This window comes from Cyclopterus lumpus, chromosome 17, assembly GCF_009769545.1.
Source record: "Cyclopterus lumpus isolate fCycLum1 chromosome 17, fCycLum1.pri, whole genome shotgun sequence".
NCBI classification, from domain to species: domain Eukaryota; kingdom Metazoa; phylum Chordata; class Actinopteri; order Perciformes; family Cyclopteridae; genus Cyclopterus; species Cyclopterus lumpus.
Window position 1 is genome coordinate 22946151 of NC_046982.1, and position 11874 is coordinate 22958024.

The following is an 11874-nucleotide window of genomic DNA, read 5'->3' on the forward strand; positions in this document are numbered from 1 at the left end:
CTTTCCATCTTACCAGAGAACAGAGCAGCCAGAATGATCCACAGCAAATGTTCCATCTCGACAACAAGGTTTCAACTAGCTGATGTTCAACATTCAGTGTGACCGTTGTTCTCTTCACAGCAGCACTTCTTATGGACTGAATGGTTGAACACACTGCAGAAGCAGTGCACCTATTGATAATGTCGCCCTCTAGAGGACGTCCAAAGTTAAGTACAACATGTGGAACACAGGTTTCCACAGCTTGTCAGACTGTCAGCTTGTGTTTTTGTACAGAGACTGTGTGTTTCCTGTCACTGTGGGCCTCAGAGCACAGTAGTACACAGCAGAGTCTGTCACTGCAGCAGAGGAGATGTTCATCAGGATTCGGCTTTGATCCACTTCAATCTCCAGTCCAGAGGTCGGACTCCTCAATATTCCTCCTGATGCTAAATGGGAGATGAGGAACTCTGGCGGTTTTCCTGGATGTTGTCGATACCAGAAGAAATAATCACTACCAGTTGATTGTTTGGAGTATTTGTAGGACAGAGTTACAGTGCTGTCTTCTAAACTGAACTCTTCTTTCTTGACTGGACTGAGTTCTTCACAGCTGACCCCTGAAGGAAGAGAGAACTCTGTTTTCATTTACTAACACATTCAGAAGATAATGGAGTGAGACATTTCCTTAATGCAGAATCTAACAAACCTTTTAGAACAACTAGAAACATCAGTGATGCCAGCATGTTGAGTAAAGGTGATGTTGATGGTTTGTGTATTGAACTCTTTTGAATCGAGAAGTTCCTCTCTCTTCTATAGTTCAGGAACAACTTAGCTCCTCCTTGAATCTCTCCATTGTTAGGACTGGAAACCACAAGGGGCAGGACTCAACAGTAGACTCAGGACACACTAGTCAGGTGCAAAAAATAATGTCTTTACTGGAGCAAGGTTTGGTACACTGGTAGTCAGTCACACTGGAGAAGACACACTGGAAAATCGCTGGTAAGCTCACTGGTAACGGACTGACACGAACTGGCACAGAACAAAGAATTGACAGAGGGAAGGCAGGACACGAGGCAATCAGGGCGGGGCTTATAATCACACAGGAGGAAGGAGAGGGAGGTGTCTGAAACAAGAGACAAGGTGTGTGACAGAAATTACAATAGACAAACTGAGAGTGACAACAAAAACTACACAGAGGGTTTGGATGTGACGGTACCCCCCCCTCAATGGCTGGCACCTGGGCGGACCAAGATGTTGCTGGATGACTCCCAAGATCTCTCCTCAGGACCTTATCCCACCCAATCACCGAGATACTGTTGGCTTGACCACGGCGCCGAATAGCCAAGAGTCATTGACTGAGGAAGCAGGGCCTCCATCAATGAGTCCCCCCGACTCAGTGTGTGACTGACTACCAGTGTACCAAAAGACTCTCCTTGACTGGCTTAAGCCAGGCCACATTGAATACGGCTAAATCCTCATGGGTCTAGGAAGCTTGAGTCTCACAGCCAAAGGGTTAATCACTTTAGAGATAGGGAAGGGACCCACAAAACAAGGCGCCAACTTGCGGGCTTCCACGCAAAGGGGGAGGTCCTACGTAGACAGACACACCGTCTGGCCGACCCGGTAGGGAGGGGCCGGGGTCCGTTGTTGACCTGCCGCTTTCTTGTAACGGGAGGAGTACCTATGGGTCTCGATTCCAGGTGCGGCGGGAACGGCGGACCATGGCCAGAGCAGAGGGAACTCTAGACTCCGTCTCCAGTGGTGGAAACAGGGGTGGCTGACAGCCATATTCACACTGAAAAGGAGAGAGACCAGTAGATGAGCAAGGGAGAGTTCTTTGTGCATACTCAACCCAAATGAGGTGCTAGCTCCAGGAAGTGGGATTCTGTGACACCAGACATTGAAGACTGGTCTCCAGCTCCTGGTTTAACCGCACTGTCTGGCCATTGGACTGTGGGTGATATCCTGAAGACAGGACCCCGGTCTGACACCACATCTGCGGGAAAACCATGAAGACGGAAAACACGAGACAGTATCGCCTCCGCCCGTTCATTGGCAGAGGGCAACTTAGCCAGGGGGATAAAGTGGACCATCTTAGAGAATCAGTCCCCCAAAGTGAGAATGGTGGTGTTACCCACCGACCGGGGAAGCCCTGTGACAAAGTCCAGAGAAATGTCCGACCAGGGGCGATGCGGGACCGGTATAGGGCAGTAACCAATACTGATATTTACACATCTGAACAAAAGCTCACATGGGTTGCCTTTATTATAACACCAAATAAATAGCCCTTGTGGTTGCACAGATGCACCCTTTTTAGTTTGGGTATGTTTTAGTTTTTAAACATAATTGTTTTTTAAACATAATTTGATCTAAAGACAACATGTAAATATAAAATGAGAGGACCTATGATTGAACCCTGTGGAACACCACTATAACTCACAGCCTTTGTTGTGTGATGTTTCATGAGTTGATTTATATCTATCTATATATATATATTTATATATAATGTGCGTTTCAGATATTAAATATAATGCTCAAACATATATATTGTTTGCATTATTGAATTAGTTTTGAAATTTGGCTATTATAATTGTATAAACAACTGACTTTTATTGACACTCGATTATGATGAAATATTGTTCATATTATTAATAAGCAACAACACCTCATTATCATCACTTCCCTCAGTTTCTTCTTCAGTGCTTCGTTTTCTGTTTTCATCACCACGACAAAGAATCCAGACTGTATCATCAACACTACTGAAGTTACAGAGTGAGGCTCCCTCTAGTGGATGTTGTACAGTATTGTCTTTGCTCCAAAGGTTTTTGTACAGAGACTGTGTGTTTCCTGTCACTGTGGGCCTCAGAGCACAGTAGTACACAGCAGAGTCTGTCACTGCAGCAGAGGAGATCTCCAGATGAACACGTTTCTCTTCTTTGTTAATGTGAGCTGAGAAATCAGAAGCAGTTTTACGAATCAATCCTCCCTCTGTTATGTAGAGCAGGAACTCTGGTCTGGATCTCTGGTTCTGTTTGTACCACTGGATACTGTAGATAGCACCCTCATATTGACAGGTCAGGTTGATGCTTCTGCCCTCTGCAACCTGTTCTTCAGTACGTTCTGGCTTTATGCTGTTCATGGAACCCAGAGCTGCAAAATGAGAGTTATTCCTGTCAGTTAGTTTGCAAGAGATTCTAACATCAATAGGCTCAACAGAGGTTCTTGACTTTCCTTTTCTAATCTCAAGAGTTACTTTACACAGATAAACCTTTAGTTATGATGGATCTGGTTAATGCAGCAGGTTACTGCGACCTCTGTTCTAACACTCACCTATAAAGTGAAAGAAAGGTAAAAAGAGGTAAAGCAACATGTCTTTGGAGTTGTTGAAGCCAAACTGACAGCAGATGAGCAAAGTTGTTCCACTGCAGTGGAAGGAACAAACTAAAGAGTCTCTCTGCTGCACAGCCCTTCTGCCCAACATCAAGCTGATTGAGATCTTAGTTGCTCAAATGTTTCTGCCCTGGAGACAGAAGTGTTCCCATTGGTTGAGTTCAAGTTCAGTGGGTGTGGCCACAGTATCAGCCCTAGCGGATGTTGAACCATCAATGCTGGAAGGGGGCCAGCTGAGGTGGACCCGACAAACACTACTCTCGATCTCAGAGCGGAGCACTTCCGGGTTTCACCCGCCGCGTCAGTCGCAGCGCTGATGACGTGACGACGCATCAGGGCGGAGAAACCCAGCCATCCGCTCCAGGTCGTATCCCACCGTAGTCAAGCTGCCTCTGTACCAGAGACATCTCACCTTGCAATTTCATTGCCCAGACTTCACATTCATCCCTTCATGACCAACATACTGAGTACTACTTCCAGTTTTTCACCTACCAGCATTAGCCACTGCATTAGTACCTCCAGCACGCAGTCGCATCTGCTTGACCACCCCGACCATGAACCGGGCAACCGATTATCGGCACAACGTTACACTCTAACCTGAAGCCACCTTCTGCTTGCAGCAGTCCAATCAGGAACATACCAGAGAACCGTGACCCTCTGACTTCTGCACCATAAGAACCGGCGTTCCTCCTTCATCAAATGAATAAACAAACAGTAAAATCCATTAAAAACGACCTTCTAACCACTAACCCACAGTCTCCTTTAGAGACGCAGCCCTCACCTCCATTCTGAGAGGGACACAAACGATCAAACGATCCAACACCTTTGAAAATCTATTCAGACAACAGCTTCGGCAAAGACATCCTGAACACAGGACGGTCCCGTCGTCTCGACATAACACTGTTCACGCGGAGGCCCACTCAGGTCTCAGCTCAGCAACAGTTCAGTATTCAAGCCTTCCATCCAAGGCGTCAAAACCTGACCATCGACTCACTTTCTGTTCCTCGTGCAGTAAAGATCAACCCATAGGCACCAGCCTCCGACTCCTGACCGGACATCCATCACGGCTCCTCTACCCATCATACCTTGACCCCTGCACCTTACCCTACATCCCCATCCCTCGACAAGACACGTTTGTTACTTCCAGACTAGATTACTGCAACTCCTTATTATCAGGCTGCTCTAATAAGTCTCTTAAATCCCTCCAGTTGATCCAGAATGCTGCAGCTCGTGTACTCACAAAAACTAAGAAAAGAGATCACATTACTCCTGTATTAGCTGCTCTGCACTGGCTCCCTGTAAAATCAAGAATCACATTTAACATTCTTCTCCTCACCTACAAAGCCTTGATTGGTGATGCACCATCATATCTTAATGAGCTTGTAGTACCATATTGCCCCACTAGAGAGCTGCTCACTAAATGCGGGGCTACTTGTGGTTCCTAGTCTTAAAAAGTAGGATGGGAGCCAGAGCCTTCAGTTATCAAGCTCCTCTTTTATGGAACCAGCTTCCACTTTCAGTCCGGGAGGCAGACACAGTCACCTCATTCAAGAATAGACTTAAGACTTTCCTCTTTGATAGTGCTTATAGTTAGGGCTGAATCAGGTTTGCCCTGGTCCAGCCCCTTGATATGCTGCTATAGGCTTATAGGCTGCTGGGGGATGTTTTAGGATACACTGAGCACCTCTCTCCTCTTCTCTCTCTCCTTATGGATGAATTTACATCTCTCCATTGCACCTTATTAACTCTGCTTCCTCCCCGGAGTCTTTGTGACTTCACGTCTCATAGGGTCCATTGGACCTGGAGGTGTCTGGAGCTGGTCCTGGGTCCTTGCCCCTGCTTCCTGCATCCAGCCTCTAGCCTCGACCTGGCCTCCTTCCCAATGGCCCTGCCTCTTTCTCTGTGCCTCCTGCCTCAAAGGCCGGCCTCATTGGTCTGGCCTCTTTCGCGATGCCTCCTGCCTCCTGTCTCCGTGGCCCTGCTGATGCGCCCAGCCTGCGTAGCTAACAGAGATAAGAACAAATCAATGTGCTGGAGAGAGCTGTTTTCTATGATTCTGCCACACTAACTTTTGTTAAGAGTTGATAGATTATGTTTGTGAGAAATATGCTGACTTTGCAGAAACATAAACTGGTTTAGACTGGTTTAGATACTGTTTAGCCCCACATTGTCTTCTCGTGATTTTTGTTGTGTTTCTTTAAAAAGGTGTGTAACTTTCAGGTGTGTATAAGTGAGCATGAGGCCTTTTCAAATGTAGAAGCTTATGCCACAGACTGCCCTGAGTAGCTGTCAGAGACTATATTTCTCGTTTCCCGATTGACATAGAACATCTTCCATCATACTAGTAATAGGTCTCTGGATCAAACCGCTTGACCTTCAAGGATTAAACAGCAGAGAAGACTTTTAGTGGAGGCCTCTGATGGTGTTTGAACATGAGTTGTGTTATCGTCTCAAAGTCAAACAGAGTGAGGCTCCCTCTAGTGGATGTTGTGCAGTATTGTCTTTGCTCCAAAGGTTTTTGTACAGAGACTGTGTGTTTCCTGTCACTGTGGGCCTCAGAGCACAGTAGTACACAGCAGAGTCTGTCACTGCAGCAGAGGAGATGTTCATCAGGATTTGGTTTTGATCCACTTCAATCTCCAGTCCAGAGGTTTTAGAAAGTCCTACGGACCCTGAAGCAGAGTGTGAGATGAGGAACTCTGGTGGTTTTCCTGGATATTGTCGATACCAGAAGAAATAATTGCTAGATGATAGTTTGGAGTATTTGTAGGACAGAGTTACAGTGCTGTCTTCTAAACTGGACACTTCTTTGTTGACTGGACTGAGGTCTTCACAGCTGACCCCTAAAGGAAGAGAGAACTCCAAAGACTCAGTTAATGGATCACATTCAAATAACATTTGACTTGTATATACACAATCTTACAAACCTCTTAGAAAGCCAAATGACAGTAGGGAAAGTAAATAATAGTCTAATGCCAGCATGTTGAGTAAAGGTGATGTTGATGGTTTGTGTATTGTGTTGAATAGAGTTCCTCTCTCTTCTATAGTTCAGGGACATCTTAGCTCCTCCTTGAATCTCTCTTAGATCTGTTTTCTCTTCTTTCAGTTCCTCTTCCTCCTGGTTAAGAGACTCGTAGCTGCATTTTCTACCAGCTGGAGGTGTTTTGGGCTTTATGACAGGAGTTATCCATAAGTAGCTGTGATGATGCATTTAAGGGGTTTCAAAGACCAGAAAAACTACTTATCTTAGTCTGTGATGACAACCAGCTTGTAGAGATAATTTATTAATAATGTCCATGTTCCAGTGATCTTTTAAAATCCCACCATCCTTTATTGTAGTATATCTAGACCCACACTATCCAGTTACTCTATCCTTTGCTAATGATGTCTCTCCTGATTGAAATGCATACGATAGAATTTATTCATATAATGTGAGTAGTAGTAGTACGACTATCCAAAATAACAGCAGCATATAATAATAATGAAAGCAGTAGTGGTATTGGCAATAAAGCTAATAATAATAATAATGATGATGTCTGGCAGGACCAGCGTCCAGATATAACCACGATCCATGTAAACCTGTGAGGAGAGAAAACATAAAGCAGACATGCAAAAAGTCGTTTCCCAGCGTAAACCTCTTGAAAGTAAACTGCATTCTAATGACGTGGAACTGCTATTTAAACACATTCTCAGGAGATTGGGTTGGATGTCATGATAGGTCAAATGAGCTGATGATTCATTAAATCTCATCCTGAAATACTATGTGCAGACAGTGAGCAATAAACTTAACCTCAACGGACAGGGAAGATTTATTTACAGAATTAAAGCAGCAAGATAATATCTTGGTTATTAAAACATCTGGAAAAACAGTGCTTTATATAAACCAGCTGCTATTACTGAATTATAATAGAATATATAATCACATACTATCAGCAACATAACTTGATCCAAAGACAACATGTAAACATAAAATGAGAGGCCCTATGATTGAACCCTGTGGAACACCAAAAGAACCCACATTCGGACACAACCACAGATAAACCACTTTTAAGTAGAAAACAACAAATTCAATCAAAAGTCTGATGACAACTAGTTTATTGAGACTTTGTTCAAACTGTGTGAATTATCAATAATGCATTTGAAGATGAGCGTAAATATATTTAAACACTGTTACATATCATTAAAAAAATGTCCGATATTTTACTCAAATATATTTTGGCATTGTTCAAATTGTTTCATATTCAGGCTTTTGACAATATAAGTGAGTCTAACAAAGAATTTACTTTAAAAGTTCTATCTGAGCTCTAATAGATCTCGGCCTGTTCCTTCTTCAGTGCTTCATTTTCTGTTGTTTTCATCACCACGACAAAGAATCCAGACTGTATCATCAACACTACTGAAGTTACAGAGTGAGGCTCCCTCTAGTGGATGTTGTGCAGTTTTGTCTTTGCTCCAAAGGTTTTTGTACAGAGTTGTGGTGTTTCCTGTCACTGTGGGCCTCATAGCACAGTAGTACACAGCAGAGTCTGACAGATGAAGCTTCTGGATCTTCAGAGGAACTGATCTTAAGGTGGAATCCAGTGTGGATGAAAATCTCTCCTCGTCCTCGGTTTCCCCCGAGCCAACCTTAAAGCGACTCAGGATGAATTTGGGGCTGTTGTTTCCGTCCTGTTTGTACCAGAAGAGATAATGATTTGATGAACTGCTGTTGTATTGACAGCCAAGTGTCACAGCCTCTCCTTCAGTAGCTGCCACCTCTGCTTGTGGCTGCAGCACGCTGTCTGTTTGTGCTCTGCTTCCTGTAACACAGAAACAAACAGTATCAGAAGCCTGTCTGTGTTGGACTGATAGCAAGGACACAAAGGTGTGTTCATACCAAGGCTCAGAGCAGCCAGCAACACTGACATGAATAGAGGCGCCATGTCTGCAGTGCGTAGTCACTGTGAACTCCCGCAGCTCTTCATCAACACTGAGGAGGTGATTCGAAGGAGGAGCCTGATCTTATTTACAGCCCCGTGTTCTTCGCTCCCGAGGACTCTCAACAGCTTCACTTCCACTCTCCTTTCCCACCACAACCAATGGATGTCATGTTTCCTATCAGAACCTTTGAAAGTAAACTGAGAAGGAACATCTGGACAACAGGTCACTTGTGTGTCATGATTGTGCAGGGCTGGACCCAAAAGCAAGAACACAGAGCTAGAGTTAAACACAAATAATCTTTATTTCGAACGCCAGAGAGCGGTGTGGAACTCGCGCTGGCGTCCGAGCAGGCTGGTGGCTGGTTGGGTGGCTAGGCTGTTCTTCAGGGGGATTCCGGGGAAGCAGAGGGGCTGTAGCTTGAAAAGCACAAGTTAGCAACTAGAATGTATCTGTACTCAGAGAGGCCGGGGCAGTCGTTCTGGGAAAGTGAACTGACGATCTGACACGGAGTTGCGGGAGAACTGAGGCAGATATAGTGGGGAGCTTGATGAGAGAATGGGTTTCATGTTTGTGGGTTGATTGGCAGCAGGAGGGGGGGGGGGAAGGCCACGCCCAGGCAGACACAGATAAATAGGGAACCATGACATTTTGATGCTCTTTATCAGAATGTTGCTTCTCTTTCATGTGAACAGACACTTAAGTATATTTTGGTCTTCTGCCGTCGTGAATGAAGCTCCCAATTCTTAACTTGGTAAACATTTGATTCTGAGTTTATTGTAATTAATTTGGTCTCCAGGAAGTACTATTTCTCTCAGAGTTGTATTAGTTGGTGTTTCAGTATCTCAAGATATCAGAGAATAGTGAACAAAAGAAGGAGCTCAATGACCCCAACGGTACGAAGAGGAGTCAGTCAGGAGGTCGGTGTCTTGTGTTTGAACCATCATACAGGTGGTTTGTTGGATGTGGATCCTCCCACAGTGTTTCATTGGCATCTGTAACCACACTCTGATCCAACATGAATCCTCAGAATCCATCTGGTGTGAAGCTGTGGTTAAAATAGCACTTTCAGAGAAGTTAGATATGTGTGTTCAGGTTGTTGTACAACCTCTTGAACACGTTGGATCACTGTTTCTAGAGCACAGTAGTAGAGAGCTGTGTCTGTCAGGGTCAGTCTCCTTCTGGCCAGTTCAGCTATGTTTCTACTGCTTTGAGATTCATATTGTTTATCAGGAATATTTCGTTTTTGTTATTTCTTGCTCCTTTCTAGAGAATAAACAGATTAGAATCAGAATGATGTTTGAACCAATAAACGGAAACATAGTCTGCTGTTGTGTCGTAGTCACATCTGAGTGAGACAGGTTCTCCTTCTCCTTTACTGACTTCATCTCCTAGTGGAGAGATTCTGTCTCCAGCTATTAGTTCTTTCAAAAGTAGAGAAGATGAAGCCGTTAGACTAACATGGTTCAGACTGAGAGGAGAAGACAGTGGAAAATGTCAACTGTACCGTGTTCCTCTGTCTCAACTGTTGAGGGAGTTCTGCTCTGGACTCAATCTTTAGAGAATCATAAACACATGTTGTTCTTTCCATCTTACCAGAGAACAGAGCAGCCAGAATGATCCACAGCCAATGTTCCATCTCGACAACAAGGTTTCAACCAGCTGATGTTCAACAAGTTCCAGCAACTTCTTAGCTCCTCCCCAAATGCAGCATTTAGTACTTTCTGGAGGTACGAACTTTGTGTTTAAGATACTTGTGAAAAATGGATGACCTTTTCAGGATTTGCAAACACCAGAATAACTTAATTCATAATCCATACAGGATTATAAATGATCAATAACATCTCCAGACTATGAGCAGTATGTGTAACATCAACAGATACCATAACAAAATATAAATGAGTTTACAGAATTAAAGGAGGAGGTTAAGATCTCTCATCTAGATCTGTAGAAACATCTGGAATACCAACACGTTCCATGTAAGAAACAAGCTGTCATAATTACTGGTATTTAATGGACTCTATGATCAAATATTATCAGCAACACAATGTAGACTGATGTTGTATTTAAACATAATTTGATCTAAAGACAACATGTAAATATAAAATGAGAGGACCTATGATTGAACCCTGTGGAACACCACAAGAACTCACAGACTTTAATAAAGTTGTGTGATGTTTCATGAGTTGATTTACATATATTTATTTATATATAACAGTAATTATATTGACACTTATGATCAACTTGTGTTTCAGATATTAAATAATTTGCATTATTGAAATAGTTTTAAAATTAGCCAATTATAATTGTAAAAACAATTGAGTTACAGACTTTAATTTCAGCTCCATTAGATGTCAGAGGATTTTCATTGACACTCGATTATGATGAAATATTGTTCATATTATTATTTTTAAGCAACAACACCTCCATATCATCACTTCCCTCAGTTTCGTCTTCAGTGCTTCATTTTCTGTTGTTTTCATCACCACAACAAAGAATCCAGACTGTATCAACAACACTACTGAAGTTACAGAGTGAGGCTCCCTCTAGTGGATGTTGTACAGTATTGTCTTTGCTCCAAAGGTTTTTGTACAGAGTTGTGGTGTTTCCTGTCACTGTGGGCCTCAGAGCACAGTAGTACACAGCAGAGTCTGACAGATGAAGCTTCTGGATCTTCAGAGGAACTGATGTCTTGTTGATTGAAGCATCAAATCTGTCTTTGAGGAACTCTGGAGCTTTAAATACTTTCTTGAGAAACCTTTCAGCATGTACTTTGGGAAATCATTGTCTTGTTGTTTGTACCAGAACAAAGTGGGAACGTTGGAAGTCGTCTCAAATGTACAGTCGAGTGTAACAGTCTGTCCTTCAGTAGCGATGACATCTCCTGTTGACTGGGTCACTCTGTCTTCTCCTTTACACTCTGAGGAACAAGAGAACATGCAGAAGAAGAGATGATCAATAAAGACGATTGATTAAAGGCTTAAAGAGTTCTCTAGCCAGAGGGTCACACACATAGACCTTTAGAATAGGCTGGTTCCACTGACTGCTGTCTAATGTCACATTGAACCATAAAGGAGTTATTCAGAAGGTACTAGATACCAACAGGAAGGACCTTTTGCTTTGCTGTAGAATGAACATTAAAAACACTCACAGCTGAGTTTCTGGTGAAAAGTGTTGAGAGAGGAACATGTTGTTCTTTCCATCTTACCAGAGAACAGAGCAGCCAGAATGATCCACAGCAAATGTTCCATCTCGACAACAAGGTTTCAACTAGCTGATGTTCAACATTCAGTGTGACCGTTGTTCTCTTCACAGCAGCACTTCTTATGGACTGAATGGTTGAACACACTGCAGAAGCAGTGCACCTATTGATAATGTCGCCCTCTAGAGGACGTCCAACGTTAAGTACAACATGTGGAACACAGGTTTCCACAGCTTGTCAGACTGTCAGCTTGTGTTTTTGTACAGAGACTGTGTGTTTCCTGTCACTGTGGGCCTCAGAGCACAGTAGTACACAGCAGAGTCTGTCACTGCAGCAGAGGAGATGTTCATCAGGATTCGGCTTTGATCCACTTCAATCTCCAGTCCAGA

At 43.5% G+C, this 11874-nt stretch overlaps 2 gene segments (V, D, J or C); both read right to left on the minus strand.

Annotated features, from left to right (window-relative positions):
* Positions 1 to 7444: 7444 nt before the first annotated feature.
* On the minus strand, positions 7445 to 9980 carry LOC117746434. The segment is given in 2 exon segments: positions 7445 to 8165; positions 9880 to 9980. Coding segments are annotated over 2 exon segments (504 nt in total).
* A 569-nt stretch (positions 9981 to 10549) lies between these two features.
* Positions 10550 to 11643, minus strand: LOC117746438. The segment is given in 2 exon segments: positions 10550 to 11203; positions 11492 to 11643. Coding segments are annotated over 2 exon segments (500 nt in total).
* Positions 11644 to 11874: the final 231 nt, after the last annotated feature.